The sequence below is a fragment of the Stegastes partitus genome, unplaced genomic scaffold, assembly GCF_000690725.1.
Source record: "Stegastes partitus isolate 25-593 unplaced genomic scaffold, Stegastes_partitus-1.0.2 Scaffold2199, whole genome shotgun sequence".
Taxonomy (NCBI): domain Eukaryota; kingdom Metazoa; phylum Chordata; class Actinopteri; family Pomacentridae; genus Stegastes; species Stegastes partitus.
In genome coordinates this window covers 56,806-74,055 of record NW_007579930.1, presented here as the reverse complement: position 1 = coordinate 74,055, position 17,250 = coordinate 56,806, and the positions used below count along the sequence as shown (strand labels likewise).

General features: G+C 39.5%; 3 protein-coding genes across 3 annotated transcripts; 1 reads left to right on the top strand and 2 right to left on the bottom strand.

Moving 5' to 3' along the window:
• Positions 1-350: 350 nt before the first annotated feature.
• LOC103374291 (FERM domain-containing protein 5-like) lies at positions 351-1,668 on the top strand (the record flags this gene model as incomplete). The annotated part of the gene is made up of 1 exon (XM_008304359.1): positions 351-1,668. A coding segment is annotated over one exon (587 nt), but the record flags the coding sequence as incomplete, so codon positions are not given.
• Positions 1,669-5,578: 3,910 nt separating this feature from the next.
• Positions 5,579-11,194, bottom strand: LOC103374290 (WD repeat-containing protein 76-like). Its single transcript, XM_008304358.1, has 15 exons — positions 11,046-11,194; positions 10,675-10,794; positions 10,491-10,583; positions 10,243-10,335; positions 9,439-9,497; positions 8,910-9,027; positions 8,667-8,768; positions 8,335-8,375; positions 8,007-8,160; positions 7,492-7,650; positions 7,216-7,331; positions 6,988-7,086; positions 6,744-6,896; positions 6,585-6,638; positions 5,579-6,327 (listed from the first exon to the last, which is right to left on the bottom strand). Exons 1-15 carry the CDS (start codon positions 11,082-11,084, stop codon positions 6,072-6,074), a joined length of 1,656 nt encoding a protein of 551 aa, XP_008302580.1. The 5' UTR covers positions 11,085-11,194; the 3' UTR covers positions 5,579-6,071.
• Positions 11,195-11,498: 304 nt separating this feature from the next.
• Positions 11,499-17,250, bottom strand: LOC103374289 (pro-cathepsin H-like). Its single transcript, XM_008304357.1, has 12 exons — positions 17,142-17,250; positions 16,123-16,154; positions 15,874-15,979; positions 15,688-15,758; positions 15,493-15,597; positions 14,553-14,639; positions 14,088-14,143; positions 13,925-14,006; positions 13,763-13,831; positions 13,390-13,496; positions 12,590-12,718; positions 11,499-12,504 (listed from the first exon to the last, which is right to left on the bottom strand). The coding sequence occupies exons 1-12, from the start codon at positions 17,215-17,217 to the stop codon at positions 12,429-12,431; spliced, it is 996 nt and encodes a 331-aa protein (XP_008302579.1). The 5' UTR covers positions 17,218-17,250; the 3' UTR covers positions 11,499-12,428.

Below are 17,250 nucleotides of genomic sequence, written 5' to 3'. Positions count from 1 at the left end.
CAGTTTATTTTTAGTGAACAGCAGTCTGTGCAGAGACTGTCAACGTGATAACACTTTAGTACAGTTTGGTCTGCGTTCCAGGTACTGTACCTGTGTGGGAGTGAAGAGACTGAGCCTGGATTGTGTTTATCACAGTGTTTACACAAAATACTTTTTATTTTTTAAAATGTTACCAGATTTTTTTTTTGTAGTTCAAAACCAAACTTTTTTCCCTTCTGAGATGAAAGTTACAAAACATGAAGTCATGTCAGGATCTCTCTTTAAATGCAGCAGGGAGCCCCATGATACCTCCCAGTTACTGAATAATGCATCTTCCTGATGAACCGCCGTCCTCTGCTGTGTGTTTTCAGGGTTGGAGTCTCTTCGAGACAGTGCCCACTCGACGCCTGTGCGCTCCGTCTCCCATGGCGACTCCTTCATGTCTTCTCGAGGCCAGATGGTGGATGGCAGCGAGGCGAGCACGTCAGCAGTCATCTCCGACGAGGCCTACAGCCCCTCAGACAGCGTGCTGCCTACACCAGTGGCAGAACACGGGATGGAACCTTTGGCCCGTCACCTCAACGGCGCTCCCTGCAGCATCGACGAGGAGAAGGATTCAGAGGCGGGGACGTCGAAGGAGGGGCAGGCGGCTGAGTTTGGGCCTGGCAGGAGAGCATTGCGTATGGTCCGGAGCCGGCCGTCACCACCCAGCGACGTAGAGGAGCTCAACAAGTTCATCCTGAGCGTGTTGCGTCTGTTCCTGGTCACCATCGGACTGCTGTTCGCCCTGCTGCTGCTCCTCATCATGCTGACAGAATCAGACCTGGACATTGCCTTCCTGAGAGACATCCGCAAGACGCCCGAATTCCAGCAGTTCCACTTTGAATACTTCTGCCCTCTGCGGCGCTGGTTTGCCTGTAAGTTACGATGGATGGGAGGTTTCCTCGTCAGTAAGTGAGGCCAAGTGAAAAACTGAAGAAGAGACTAAATGACTCAACACAGGCTTCCGCTGATGGAAATGGGACACGTACAACAAACAGGTCAGGAAATGAGGAGGGAAAAGGAAAAAAAGATGACAGCCCTGTTCCTAATACGAGCTTCTCCCAGGAAGGAGGTTCTGTCACAAGCCACGGACCGTCCTCTGAAGAGCCTTGTTTATTATGTTTGACCATCACTACGAGGAAAGGAAATCACATTTTACTTTAGAAATTCAGGTCATCTCAAGGTATTTTATTTTTACACAAAGTCACGGTGACAGGGTTTAATTTAAACGCTGAACCAGGTCTGACAGACACTCACTTATTCAACCACAGATAATAGTTGCCTTTATTTTTGTATTAATTTATATGTTGTAACATTACTGTAAGACGGAACGACCTGAAGTGTTGGGGTGCGCGTTGGAAGACCTGAAAGTTTGAGTAAAGTTTTGAGAGAAGAAAAGATGGGGGCCAGTCTAGCTCGTCAAGTTTTACGTCGACGGCAACAACGTTCACGATAATTAGAAGTCGCCGTGGTCGCTGTTTTGAGATGGACCAGTGTCAAGGGGGGGGGTTAGTTAGAGAAAGTGTGAAATGGAAAAATAAGCAGCACTTATTGAATGTAGATGAGTTCTGAGTCTGGAATGTTATCGCTCGTTTTATACAATTCTTAGGCAGATACAAATACACTTTACACACCTTCCTGAATTGTCCAGATGTGCTACACAAACGCCACATCTCGCGTACGGAATTTAAACTAAAACTTAGCTGCAGTAGCTATTTGAAACAGCTGTGATGTGGGTGCTGCCCTGTCAGCAGGCTCGAATGAATATTTTTGTAGTAAGTGTGACATTGTTCGTGGTCAGACATCTGTTAAGTGTGCTCACATGGCCATTTTTTTTTTTTTTTTTTTTTTGTCCAGACACTAGAGGACTAACAAAGTTTTACCGTCCGACGACTATAAATTAAGCCTTCGTAAGGATATAAGTAAGTAATGGAGGTTATAGGTTTCATTTTTAATTAAATAGCAGCCAAATAACGCTAATAACTACAATCAACTTCTGTGTGTGAGGAACAGTTGTCACTTTGCCGTAGTTACTTTTACAGTAGATGTAAAGGTGATGGGACTATGTGAGCTAGCACTGTAGTAATAGACAAGTGTTTGGTTAGATCTTTGACTCCCAACAATCTGTAGAAGGAGTTCATCTTGATGTGCAATACTGTTAATATAAAAACAACCACAGACCTTTCCGTGAAGGGAAATTTGACCTTGTTTTTCCTTTGTAAAGTGCAGCATTAGTGTTATTTTCCCCTCAGTATATAGTTAAGAGTTTGGTTTTAGTTCAAGAGCCCATGTTGAGTGAAGGTCATTTAACTTTATTTAGCCCTGCTGTGTTCGAATTTCTGCATTTCTCTGTAAAGGCTATTTAGATCATGTTTCCATTTTTGTACAAACTGCTGTCTTGGTAACACATTGAGATTTCCTCACAGTGACTTTTAATGTACTTGAAGCATCTTTGTTTTTACAGTGAATATACGGATTTCAGCCCTGCACTCACTTACAGGAGAGCCTAAGATAAGTCATGTTTACGTCCTACTGCAATCTTCATCATCACGCCTACCAAAGAAACCTCTGTTGTCTCATACGTCTGTCTGCGTCAACAGATGGAAACTAACAGTCTGCTGTCCTTCTCCAGCCTTATTATGATATTTCACAGGTTAGCCTACAGTGTGTCTTTACAGCCCAGAGCAACAGAGTTATTTCAAACCATAAAGTCAGTTTTGACGGTTAAGTATTTGTCCTCTCTTCAAGCCTAAAGGCGGTTGTTTAGGTTATATGTACATGTATGTGCTGTACGCAGCGATTATACAACACTATATCTAAACGAATGGATGTATTATTTATGCAAAGGGAGGAATGGTTTAGGATGGTGATTGGCTGATGGATTTAGGTTACGCAGGTGCCTATAAATAGTTTGAAAAGTTACTGTATTCATATTCAAATCTTTCCTACAATAAAAGAAATCCACAGGTTGGAAGTCAACGCAAAATGCATCACTTCGACAGTCCCTGTAGTGTTAAATATCCAGCTTTAAACGCCAGTTTTATCTTTGCACATGATAAAAATCAACACAAGTATTACTAACCCTCAGTTTTGGTTTGTTTTTGTTTTAGTTTGAAGTTGGATGAGTAACTGAAATATTGACTGATATATTTATATTTAATAAACAAAAGCACTCATGTTTCGGGGTTGGCTTTCAGACTTGATAATTTACTTATATTTTTGCTTTAATTCAGATGGTGCTCAGGGGTTTTTGATTGATGTTTGGTTTGGTTGTGATCATGTTTGATCATGTATGGGGGGAAAAAAAACGGCCAGTCAAGGCAGAGATTTTGCTTTTTTTTTTTTTAGCTACTTTTCTGTTAATGTGTATGAAAAAAAAAATTACAACATAATCTGAGCAATAAACATTACAGATTATGTAATGAATATTAACCACCATGAACTGCAAACTAATGTCCGTCTGTGTCTCCTAGACGTACAAATTGTCTTTTAAATCCTCTCGGAAGGTAGATCAGCCTGTAGATGCATGTGTGAGAGGAGCCGTGGCCACTGTTCCTGACTACCCACAATGCTAGATAATGCTCTGTGGTACAAAGAAACTTCTCCAGAATATCTATTGTCAGAAAAAGTTCCTGTAATTCTTGTTTGCTTGACTGATTTTATAGAAACTGATTAGATGAAAGTTTTCTTGTCAAAGTCTGTGTAAAAGAACTGAACACCTCTGACAGTACACCCAAGTTTCATGACAATTGAAGTGGAACAGATCTATTTTTTTCGCCAATTTAAAACAGCAGAAGTAGCATTTTCAACTACCTGAACCTTTCTTTGTGCAATGCAGTTCAATACACTGATGTTATTTTTAATTGCCTAAATCTGTTTCAGATGACTTGAACTGGCAAAGTGACAAAGAGAGGTGACAGTTCCACTGACAGGCAACTCTTGTTTTCATTTAACTGAATCATGTAAACAGGAATAAGGCCTCAGACATGGTCTTACTGTAAGCTTCCTTCCTGTACCATGGCCCTGCACATGGAAATGTCTCTGTAAGCATGTGTTCTGCATTTATTACCTCCAAACAAGACTGCTTAATTCCAATCACTGACTGAAGACTGGTGTAATCTATTTACGAATAAATATTATCTATTCTTGACATGTGGCAGCTAGTCTGGCTACAAATTCAATTATGGATTCACAGAAGAAGCAAACAAGGGTATTAAGCTTAATAAAACAGTCAAAAGTGAAATCAAAATCCTTTTTTTTTTTTAGTGTAGTCAATCCTAACACTTGCGATTCTTTTATGTGACACTACTGCCATCTTCAGGTGACTGCGACACTACTGCTGCTGAGATGAACACCATTCACACTCAGAATGTTTAATATTAAAATATCTATTTATTCTGTTTGCTTCAGTAGGCACAAAAACAAAACAATACTAATAAAAAAATAAAAATGAACACAACTTTTCAACGGGCACTTTTCCCAACCCAAACACCTCGGCCTTTCCACTGTGCCACAAACAACACAAACTAAACATACTGTAGAAATTGCCTGGGTTCTACATGACATTTGGAGAACATTTTCAAATCCTTGCAGTTTAACTTACTATGAACAGCATGGGATTTAATTAGTACTGTTTTGGAAAAATTAACAGAAAACTTCTCATCTCAAACTGAGAAGTCTGCACACACTGACCTAAATTATGGTGACGCATAAAATAAAGTAGCTGATACAAAACCACATAAGTTGATCAATTAGTAACATTACATTCACCTCTGTCTCAGTTGTCCAGTAACCACAGTCAGTATCCTGGTAAAAGAAATGGCAACATAGCAAACATGACAAATCCAATACAAGGGAACTGAAAAGTTTGAACCAGGGAATGTCAAGATCAAGGCTTTCAAGGCACTTAATGCCCCAGAAGAGTAAAGTAAGGCAGGAAGAACAAATAAAGCAGATCCCTAAATCTGCCAAAGCTGGATCAGAGCTGAGCTTTTTTGGCCACTGTACAGGCACTGCACATGAGAGGAAACAACATGAAGGCTGGCAGTAGCTGCATTGTGATTCTTTGCAACTCGCCTGACAGCATGTAGAGACACAGTAAAAGGAATGCAGTGGAAAAAAACAGAAAAAAAAAAAAACAGGCAAATCTCAGGACTATCTGGTGCCATCTGCAAGAAAACTCATTTGCAGCAAGACAACAAACTCAAATTTGCACAGGAGTGGCTTCAAAACACAGAATCATCCTTAAGTCCAGATGTTGGTTCAACTCACTCAGTCATGTAAACAGCTTAAAAAGCACAGAATGGAAGAGTGCAGTGTCCTTTTGTGCAAAGCTGATACCAACATAGCCACAAATTGTAGACTTAGGGTCAGTTATGTTTTGCATTTGTGCTTAAATTTCACAAGATTACAGTACTTTAGTAGGTACTGGCGCTCATGAATGCAAAGATCTCATCAGTCAATCATGTGTCAGCAACTAAGTAAACAACATAACACCAGAATGAGGAAGGAATGTAACTATGAACCGGAGAATGGCCAGACTTTGACATACAAATACAGCCAGAACACACTGATGCAATATTGTAAAAGAGGAAAACATGAAAAAAAAAATACAAAAAGGTGTGAACATTTTTTCACAGCTGGACAGTAAAATACACCTACACTCTGACACTACCTACCCAAAGTAGGAATAAGTGCAGGGGTTTCTGTGGCAAGTGAAGACAATTCTGCTGCTTTGTTACCGATACTGTGTTACCTCACAGCATATTGAATGTTTGTACTGTAACTCTAAGTGCAACATCTCTATGAACATGACTAGTGACTTGAGACACGTTATTTTAATACACTATAGGAATGTTACTGAGCGAAATGTTCTATGGAGAAAGTGACTGGAAGAAAGCAAGGGACTATATTGTCACTCTTGTAAAGTGGTGACAAAAGTGAAGACTCCCTCTGCATTGTTGGGGTTGCACACCCTGACTATGACCAAATTTTCTACTTGTTCTTCCTACCCTGCTGAAGCCAGCTGGTCCAACACTTTGGTCTTTACTTTAGCTGGAAAAGATGTGCAGGCGCCCTGATGCATTGCCGCCCAGCAAGGCATTCCTTGTGGGGTGGAAAGCAGTGACGGACAGCACTGTGCTAAGGTTCTCGTTGTCCATGAAGGAATGCTGAGGTTGGCCGCTTTCATGGAACACCCGCACCCTCCGGGGCTTCATCATGCTCCCCACCACAAAGCAGTCTTCCTGTTTGGGGTCCCAAACTGCTGATAGTTTGGTCAACCAGCGGCCTGTGTGCATGTCATGTCTGCAAACATAGATGGAGAAGAGACGTAATTATGTTCAGGTTATACTGTTTTTAAGGCAGCATGACGTCTGTAAACAATGACTGATCCTTTTTATTTTTTCCATTGATGGACTTTTTATTAGGCAGGGACAGTGCTCATTGGTCAATGGAAAAAAAAAAATTGCCGTATATATGATAGGCTGTCTTTCCATCTATTGTCTCTGGCCAGTTCTTAAAATGACAACCGAAATTTAATTACAGGTTTAAGTTCAATTTACCTGATGGATGTCAGCAAGGGAGATTTAGTAGTCATTGCAGATGTGTCATATATCCTGTTAAAAAAAAAAAAAAAAGTTCATGCAAACATTGAGCTGGGACTGAAAAAATAAGCTACAATAAGTACAAAACAACTGGCCAAAGTGCTGTATTGGCTTCACCTTATGTTGTCATCCATACAGGAGGTAAGAACTCTGTTCCCGGTAATAGGGGAGAAATAAGCGCTGGATATGCTCAAAGAGTGGCCGTGCAGCTGGGAGACTGCCTCGCTTTTTTTCTTCTTCAGGCACCGGCTGTCATAAATACTCACTACCCTGCAGACAAGATCAAAATGTCCATTTAATAACACCTTAAAGACGGGCTAAAACAAAACCGAAAACTAGAAAAGTTAAAAATCAGCCATACCTGCTTTCTGCCACTGCAAAGTACTGCTTCTGTAAAGGGTGGACACTAACACAGCGCAAAACCTTTGGGTCCAGTGAGTGGAGGGACTCATGGGAATTTCTGAAGACAAATTAAATAGCATGCTTTTAAACAACTTCAGTGTGTTCACATAACACTTTACTCTTCAACACGATTGGAAGTTTTATAAATGACTACTATTATCAGTTTAAGGCAATAATAATACTTTACCCTGGGGTGCGTCGATCAACGATTGCAACCTCTCCATACCAGTTCCCAACCACTAGCGTCACGCAGTCATGTGACATGAAGTCAAAAGTTTTCAGGCCATCTTCAATATCATACACCTAAAATGTATAAATCTCTTAGTATATATTGACTACAGTCCAAACAGATTGATTTCAACCAGACAAGGTGCAAATTTGGAGCAAATGTGCTGGTCGTCTGACATGTTTATAAAATTCTAAGATAATTATCAGTTGTTTCATTGAATTAAAGGTATCTTACGTCATCAAAAACAGCCTTCTCTATATCCATGCAGCGCAGAGATCCGTCATAGCTGAGGCTCAGCAGCTGGGTGGGATGAGCAGTGGAGAAGGCCATGCAGCCCACCGGACGAGTGTGGGGCTCAAAGAGCAGCACACCATCATCGCCCCAGTCACCACCCTGAAACAATACAAATAAACGAACTGGGTCCCGACATACAGTTTATGTGATGAAATCAAACTGTTGTGAAATTTACAACAACATTTATGTACATCCAGTGAACAGCAAACTTTAAAAAATGCTCAAGGCAAGACATAAGACAAACATAAAGTAGATCAGTGTAAACTGAAGTTAAAAATGGAACAAGCCAAAAATCCTGAAGAGAACTTTGAGAAAAGCACTTGTGATTTTTACCAGTAAGATCTACGAAGCTGATACAAAGATATACAGACCTGCTCCTATGAGTTTGTTTTGAGCACATTTTATTTCCTCTAGTGGTTAAACACTAATTTGTAATTGGGGCTAAGAAATCTCACCAACTTCCAGAGTCCCACTTTCCCCCACTTGTCTCCTGCGGCCATCAACAGGCTGCTGGTGCACGGGTGGAAGGCTGCAGAGAAGATGCGATCCTTCACCACTTTGGCTACTTTGTCTTCCGTTATCTTCATGTTTTTAAGTACGGATCGGTACCTGTGTTAAGACAACAGTGCAGATTTTTGTCCAGCTGTATAAACTTTGTCAGCTGTTTGTTAAAAATGTGACCACCAACACATTAGTCAAAAGCAACCCTCAGAGAAGGAGCAGTCACGTTTTAGTAGCTGAGCTTCTGTAGGCTGATATCAAAATCTAAAATTTTAATCTTACTCTTTGAGATCAAGCTTCAGTTTTCTGTCTTCTGTTGAGTCCTGCGAGAGAAAAAAAAGAAGAAGAAGCAATTTTAGGATTTACTTAGTGCTTTTTAACAACAATGACACCTACAAAGATACGGCATATCTCAAGGCAAAGCATCTCCAAAATATCCTTACATTTTTATATTATTTTATATTTTTATATTAAGTTTTTATTCTGGTGACACAACTGTCAAAGGCAAACCATGAAAACACCCTTTGTTATCAGGAGAAAAGAAAGTGTGGTATCAACCACATACTGGCAACATGAGACTGGCATACATGATACCACAGAAATATGACTCCTACCTCAGAGCAGAGCTTAAGAAGCTGTGAAGGCAGCTTATGTCCCTCTTCCATGTTGACTGGATCCATGGGCAGAGGACCAGCAGGCTTCTTAGCTGGAGTAGACTTTAAACCAAGTAAATAACCAAATAAGTAACAAAAGAAAAAAGAAAGAACACCAAGAAGAACAGCTAGACACACTTAGACCTAGCAGTAGTGTAAAGTGAGGCACTGGCATCATTACGTTATTCAATTATATGTTGGCACCTGTTCAAAGATAAGGTTCCCTCTGGGTTCAGGAGGAAGTGTCAAGACTTCTGCCTCTTTATTTTGGAGACGCAGGGATTTGCGAGGTGGCAGCACTTGTTTTACAGCAGCTTGTGACCTGCAACCACAGAAATTAAACGTTACAGTGACGTCAAAGAGACACTTTTTTAAATCAGTGAAACGAACAGAAAAAAGCCATCAACACGGTGAATCAAAGCTCAACTACACAAATCAACTTTCACTGGTATGAAATTAAATTCAACAGAAAAAAAAAAGTCAATACTCACTTTTAAGAATTTAAAAACAGATACTACTGAAAATGTTTTCCTTTTGCCAGTCAATTAATTACTCTGTTAAGTTAAAACTCAAAACCAGTGCAGAGGTGGTTATACAGAAGAAGGACAATGAATGACACAGAAAACATGTTTTTTTTAAAAACAACAACAACACACTAAAACTACACTACAAACTACACTAGGTATTACAATAACTCTGAGATTAGTAGTAACAGTTTGGCAGCCAGACATACCTCATGAGACCCCTCTGTGAAGGCTTTGGTCGTGTCAGCTTCTTGAACTCCTCAGTTGCCTTTTGGAAAAGAAAACTACAATTGATGTCTTGCCATGGTAAACTGAGTGCATGCATACATCCCAATATGTGCAAAATATACACAAACAACTCTGACCAACATAACCTAAAATATATATTATAATAAATTATCTTATATCTCCTAATGAGGATAAATATAAACACATACATTCTCAATACACTGGTACAGTTCCTTTTTTTGTGCTGCCTTACTATTTTTAAGTGGATTACAGTAAAGCTTTACCAGTTAAATGTTCTGACTTCTGCTTGTGTACATGTTATCGTTTGTTGTATCTATTCTCAGTTCAATTAAATAGGATTTAAACTACATATTAACTATAACTAAATATTCAAAATCAGAGGGTTTCCTGCATACAGGAATTTCTGGCACTTCCCAAAGAGGTTTTAACCAGTTTCAAGGGATAAATCACCAAAATAATACAAGAACTAAAATTTCAAATATATATGTATGTGAGTTTGAAGGTGTTTTATAGGGATTTTATTTGCTTAAGCACAGTAGACAATTTTTGCTTATCAAGAGATTTCTGTCCATGACAGTGACAAAGTCATTGCCTTTACTGTACTTGATCTTATCATGCTTACTGTCATGCCTTTAAGGTCCATTCTAAACCAAGAAAAGCCCTGATAGTAACAGATTTAATATGATGCATGTGTAAAACCCAGTGTCCCAGGTTTTATTGACAAAAGGTCAACTCATGTGGTTTTACCTCATCTGTCAACCCACCTGGAATAAGTTGATCGAGGAGAGAAATGCTTGGTTCTGTCTGATGTTCTCCAGGCGCTCCAGCTCATAGGCAGAAAGGCCTCCATGTCCGTCCTGTTGCACAAAGATACAGCACTGACAATGTGCAGAAACATCCCAGCACCTTAATTTTAACAAACCGTATATGTTTTGAGAATATTGGTCCCTTTTCACATATTTTTATACATGTTGCAACGACATTCACTCAAAGAAAGAGTTTTTGTACTTACAGATGCAAGGTCCACATCACTGTTTTCAACATCCTCTTCATCCTTAATTTGTCTTTTATTCTGGACGATTTCCTCGACGTGGGTTTGTGTTTTCTGTCATGAAAACGTGGGCACATTAACGATGCAAAACAAACCGACCTGCTGAGTAATATCACCATCTGTGCGTCCCCCATGAGACTCTCACCCTTTTCTTCTGGGTCGTCTCAGCTGTGCTGTCTTCAGGAGAGTACTGGAGGCGTTTCGGTGCCAGAGCAGTCCGGGACGATCGTCTGGATGTTTCCTCCAGATTCACAGGAGTCATTTCCTTCAAGGTGTTCATTATCAATAATTAACTTAACAGGAAGCGCTCATTCAACTTTCCCAAACTGTTATCAAACCTCACACCACGTTTCCTTAAAATAGTGCCTGAAAATTTTAAACTTACTGATAACTCATTTTAAGTCAGTTTATCCCCCTTCGAGTGGCTCATTTTAACGCTATTCAGCAACTAGCTGACACAGACAGGAAGAAGGTTCCAGAAAACCGCAGTTAAAACGCCACCATAACAGACTTTACCTGAACAACAGCTCCACGTTTTGCTCGTCGTGTCGCCATGTTGTTGTCCTTTACGATATTAATTGAGAATATTTGTTCGAGATAAGTCTACAAGGTGAGACAAGTGCACCTCACAGCAGATAACTGGACTGTTTGTGAGGTGGAAGAGCAGAGTCATTGGCGCCACATGGAAGAAATGTTTTGTAACTGGCCCCTCCCCCTTTGCGTTGTGAAACAGAATACTGGTAGTTCATTGGTTGGATTTTACATCAACACTTTCATGGGGCGGGTCTCTGCTGCTATTAGCCAATGAGCGACGTAAAAATTGATTGACAGTTTACGGAGAGCCTCAGTTCCTGCTAGCTTAATGTCGCCATCTTGTGGGTTTTTGATGCATAGAAATCAGCCAATAAGTTAAATAATATCAATTAACGGACACATACTGCCAAAAAAGAATGTAACGACCCAAGTGTATACGGTAGAAATTTGTTTATTGATAACACAGAAAAATGGAAACAACTGACTCCATAATAAGCCTTAAGTGCATGTCTATCAGCAGAGTTTGTTGAAGCTGAGCAGGTCATTAAAGCATCTTCACTTTGCAGGACATTTTTTTGTTTCTCTAGAGCCACTCAGTAAAAATTATGCCATTCAATCATGGATGAGCTCCCATACAGTGGATGTCTGCCCTTCAGTGGGCATGTCATAAGAGTTTACTTGTTTTCCTCAATGCTGTTTCTTGAAGTCCTGCAAACTGATGTTCAAATGTATGTACAAGCACAGTTATTATCGATAACTGTCTAAAAGAGCATCACTACATTTATATTGTGTACAAAAGATACATGAAAAACAACTGTGCTCCACACCATCCCCAGTTGCTCCCCAGATGCACATGAGTAATCCCTGGCTGCACTGAGGAAATCTGATTTATTTTTATTAGCCAGAATGAATGGAAAATGGTGTTTTGCTCTGATGCATGGAACATAAGCTGCGTCATCATGACAGACAGCCTGTTTAGGTCACACTCTCTGTCATGTTTGCTTCTACGTGTTTAACAGGCCATGACTTAGAACTTAAGTGCAATGCACCGTATCGAAATGTCCAAGAATGCAGTCGGAAAGCATCTCTTTGTGATTGTACTGAAGTGAAGCTCATGTCCCTTCATTTATTTTGTAAATGGCAGTTCTTGACACACCTCCTTCTTCTTGTATTTGGCTTGAAATTTGTACAAGAGGATGCTGTTGAGAAATTGGACTTCCAGAAATGGTTTTAAGGGCCCCTTTAATTCAGTTCAGACCTTCAGAGGCTATACGAAACACTTCAGGGAACACGTCCAGGCAGGTTTAGTCCTTTAACAGGGCCCCTGGGTGACATTTTCCTGAGTTTTTCCCTCTTTGTTACTCCTCACACTAAAAGTAAAGGGTAGGAAGAGCATGCAGCCAATCCGCACATGTTTCTTCCCCGCTCAATCAAGAAATATCTGATGGAATAAAAAAGAAAGCTGTCAATGAAGCTTGAAAGCAGCACCAAGTCACAGCACTGAAATACACACAGACTATATTTACCCGTCCTTCCCCCAGGCTGTGCCCCAAGAGTTCTTCACAATCCAATACGGCGTGCCGTTCTCTTCAGTCCCATAACCCACAGCCAAGACCGCATGATTCACGCTGACTGATGTGTTCTTACACCAGGTGCTAAACAGACAACACTCAATCAATAGTGAGCGACTAGCCTCTTTCAATAATCTATGCAGACATTTTTTACATCCAAACATTCACAAGCTTAAAATTTGCCTCTACCAGTTCAACATCAGTGCAATTATGACAGAAACAGAAAGCAGACTGAACCACAAGCACTCGTAATGGTTTACACAATAAAAAATCATATTATGGCAGTAGTCAGCTCATGAATATACATGTTCCACTTAGTGGCAGTTTATCCTGGTTGACACCAATATGGACATCACAGCAAACGTGCAAGTATATTCTGACAACATAGATGTAGGGGAAGTTTTTTTTCTTCTGACAAAGTCAGAAATATGTTGGGTTTTTTTAAATATAAGGGTACAAGCAGATTTTTCTATTCTCCTAAAATAGCCATCAGCTAAAATTCTGGTTTCTGCAGATTTTGCTGGTAGCGTCATTATTCCCATAATCCTCTTTCAAAAAACATAACTTCTGTATTAGTGGATTACACAGCAGAAATCCCATTATTGTATTATATTTTTTCCGTAGTGCAAAAGGAACAGAAAAAAAGTGGTACAGTCCAACCTGATGAACTGCTCTGAACACGCCTGACTAAGTGTAGTTTGTGGACAATCATAAATACAGATGCATGTGTTAAGTTATTGAGGTCCATGTCTCACCTGGAGTAGACTCCTTCCTTGTAGTGCATAAAATCAGCTGTGACGTCAAAGCTGAAGGTGATGGGGTTGAGCGAGGCCACAGCCTCAACCATGGCCTTTTCATCATACTGGAGATGGACAAACATTTTTAACAAGGAAAGAGGCAGAGTTAATGCATTCATAGTAACATGATAACCAGAGCAAATGAACCTTTACTGGGAATTCCAAACAGCACGAAGGAGCTGCTTCTTGTTTTTTTCCCCTAAATCAGGTGACTGACAACATGTTTAACTGTAACTGATTTGTGAGGCTGTAATGTATTGCTGAACACTCATATAGCATAACTAATGTACAGTTTCTTCCACATTGTAATGTCACATGTTCATAGACTCACAACTGTTATGTTGACAACATCTCGAACAAAAGCAGCTGCAAGCGTCGGAACAAAACTGCAGGTGTCATCCTAAAGCAGGAAGGATAACACGTATTTACTTTTATTCCAAATATGTATTCTTAATACTTAATATACAGTAAGACTTTATTCTCAAGATCATACGTGGCCTTTGTAGGGATAGTCCTCCTCTGTCATGAGACCTTTGTTGTATTTGATGTACTCAAAAGCCTGGCTGGGGAGCCCACTGTAACAAACCAGGTAGCTTTTAATTGATCAAAAGTTATTGCTGTAGTCTAAATACTAATAATAAATGTATGATTCTTACCCCAAGCATCCATAGTTGTCAAAGTTTCTGGCACAGTCTATCAGCTGCTGCTCAGACTGAAGCAGGGATGAACAGACAGCATCATGTATTTAAACACCATACAGTAGTGATGATTTTCATTATGCAAATGACTAGACATTCTAAATTTTATAGCAGTAATTTCTTCTGCAAGTATATAAAGAGTTCATTTGCAAAAACAGATAACTCAATCTTCACAAACTTTCAGAAAACCTACTTTTCCATCGTCTACCTGAGACAATATCCAACTTATGTTATCTCTGTTTTTGTCATGTCATTACTACTGCGTCTAATCCACTCAACTTCAGTTTGATTGATATTATCTCAAGCAAACAACAACAAAAAAAGTTTTCTGAAACTCTACAAAAATGGAGTTATCTGTTTTTGCACATGAACTCTTCATATTTCAAAACAGTGTCTATTAGTTCACACATATTAAGGTCTCACCAGAGATACTAGTTTCCCAGTAGCGATGGCATTTACTGACTCCAGACAACCAGTGGTAGAGAAGGTCCAACAGCTGCCACAGTTACCCTGAAAACACAAACACCACGCTGCTCAGACAAGTACAAATGTACTTGTGTAAAAGGTGCACTCCACTAATTTTACACTTGAAGGTTGAGTGGTAATGAAAACAGTTGTCTGGCAAAGCTTTGTAAATCAGAGAAAATAATGTGTCACAATATCTTAGACTCTGACTTTAAGAAAGGAAAATATGGAGATCAGTCAGCCTTTAACACAGCTTGACATGTATATTAATAAATACTTGCTGTGCCATGACCAAATTCTTGTTCTACGTCGGTGCTACTTTGGTTTGTCAGTACTGTATGAGGGTACCTTTATTCTTTATTAGGATCCCCATTAGCTCCCACAAAGTGTTTGCTAGTCTTCCTTGGGCCCCAGGGTAAAAATCAAAATTACAATTTATAAAACATTAAAAAATACGTAATAAATAGCAAACATTTATATATTTATATTATATTACTTATATAATGCAACCCAGTGCAAAGCAGTAAAGGAACGCTGACACAACACTGTTAATATGAAACTAATACAGAAGAAGAATACTCAAGTATTCTGTGCCAATTGTCCCTTTATTTTCCTCTTTGAAGAGCTTATATTTTTAGTGCTCTGATATGTAAAGAAAGTGAATTCCATGCTTTACTCCTCTGTAAGCAATAGTTCTTTTCATGAAGTTGGTATCAGACCCGGAGAGGACAAAGTGCTTGACGTCACTTTGCAAATCACGTAATTGTTGCAAAAAAAAAAAAAGAAATTTTCAGTTAAAAATCTGGGCTCTCTTTCTGCCAAAACTTTATGCATGAACATCAGCTTGTAATTTTGCCTCTGCCGTTAACCAGGACAGCTTCTTGTGCATCTCACGCACCTGATTCTTCACAGGAGTCACAAAGTTGCCCTTCGTCCTCCAGTCTACAGACTCAGGGTGAGGTCCGGTCCTGCTGACGTGACTCCCTTTAGTGGCTGAGCAGTTCTACAAGACATCAGAATCACAAGATCACAAAGAAAACCAAAACTTATACTGCATAAAAGCACATTTGTAGTGTTGTCAGGTGTTTTATACCTGAGGTTTTGTCCAAAGGTAGAATTTCCTGAATTCATCAAAGGTCATGTCTGAGAACTGGTTCAGGCCCACTAGGTTTGAAAACAAACAGCTACATGAGAACAACTTCCATGATCTTAGAATGTGACGAATATAATGTTCAAGTCAGCATTATGAGGCTGGAGTTAGAGCGGAACTGCTACGTACTTGTGAAGGAGTGATTCCCAGCATTGTGATGATCAATCATTCTCCTGTTGTGAGTGAATACGTGGAGCCGGTGGTAATACTCCTCAGTGTCGTAAACTCTGTTGTGCTGCACGTCAAAATCAGAAATGTAGGAGAGCATACAAAAGAAAGAAGTCTCAAAACATCCACGTTCTGAGCGTGCAAAACAAATACTTCATATGACTAGAAAGTGGGAAATTTTGAACAGCTTCTGAAGTATTATGTACATACCTGTTGCATCCACTGTTTGAAATGGTATTCCTCTGATAGGACATAGAGTGAAACCATCAGTAACTGAAGCAACATAGTCCTGAGGCCATTTATGTCACAAAGATGTAACTAAATACATTTACTCAAGCATTATACCTACATCCAAATTTGAGGTGCTTATTTGACTTTACTATTGCAACTGCTACATCTGCTGCTTAGAGAGAAATTGTAATGTTCACTTCACTGCAGCTATTTGAGACTTGGATTTTTACAGATCAAGATTTTAATAGATTGAGAGAGTTTACAAAATTTGATGCTTTGTAAGATTAGTTCTCTCCACAATGTGTAAAATACAAAAGTATTAGCTTCATAGAAATAACAGTAAAAACGATACCAAGCCTTAGAAATTGGGAACCTGTTTCTGCACCATGATGCCTTTTCATACTGAACATTTTGCTCATACAAATGAAGGACATGATTAAATATATGCAAATAAAAATACAAAGCTTGTATGTTCAAAATGGATAACTAATATGGGGCTCGTGAACATTTAACTTCCTTTCAGACCCCTGTGTGTGCTCAGCCTCTCTGAAAACAGAGAAGTCTCCTTTTGCATAGAACTATGAAGCTATTTGGTCATCAGATAAACATTGACTGAATAAATAGATGAATACACATCATATAGTTACATAGATCTCTGAATGAAACCCAGCTACTTGATTGATTCTCATTCATCTATGAATTAACTGTGATTAACATGCATAACTGATGATCTATTAAGTGGAAGCTACTCACATGAAGTAACACTTGATAATTTTTTAAAGGTGAACAACAGGAATTCACAATGCATCCTGCATTAATTCAATCATTAAACCATCTTCAGTTAAGCATTGCTTCGTACATGATTTGTACCCTTAATTTGCCATCACTGTCACTGATGCGGTGTGTAACTGCCTCTGCTAGAAACACCTACTTCTGCTGGAATCTTGACGTTTTTAAATGACGATAAATGAAAAAGAAATGATTTAATGAACACTTACCTTCAAGAGAAGTTAAAGGTGTTAAATGGACAAAGCTAAGAGCTGCAGTAATGAACCACACAACACTCAGTGCCATACTGTCCCCGGCAGACTCCAACCAGTTTTGAGG

What these genes read in the sequence shown, in the direction of transcription:
- LOC103374290 (XM_008304358.1), bottom strand. Translation starts at nt 11,084, where the DNA reads ATGGCGACACGACGAGCAAAACGTGGAGCTGTTGTTCAG. An exon ending in TCACAGAGGGGTCTCATGAG is followed by an intron (nt 9,028 to 9,438) that starts GTATGTCTGGCT and finishes CTGTGGTTGCAG; the next exon opens with GTCACAAGCTGCTGTAAAAC. An exon ending in AGAAGGCTGTTTTTGATGAC is followed by an intron (nt 7,332 to 7,491) that starts GTAAGATACCTT and finishes TATACATTTTAG; the next exon opens with GTGTATGATATTGAAGATGG.
- LOC103374289 (XM_008304357.1), bottom strand. Translation starts at nt 17,217, where the DNA reads ATGGCACTGAGTGTTGTGTGGTTCATTACTGCAGCTCTTAGCTTTGTC. An exon ending in TCAAACAGTGGATGCAACAG is followed by an intron (nt 15,980 to 16,122) that starts GTATGTACATAA and finishes TTTGACGTGCAG; the next exon opens with CACAACAGAGTTTACGACAC. An exon ending in TGGGAATCACTCCTTCACAA is followed by an intron (nt 15,759 to 15,873) that starts GTACGTAGCAGT and finishes TTTCAAACCTAG; the next exon opens with TGGGCCTGAACCAGTTCTCA.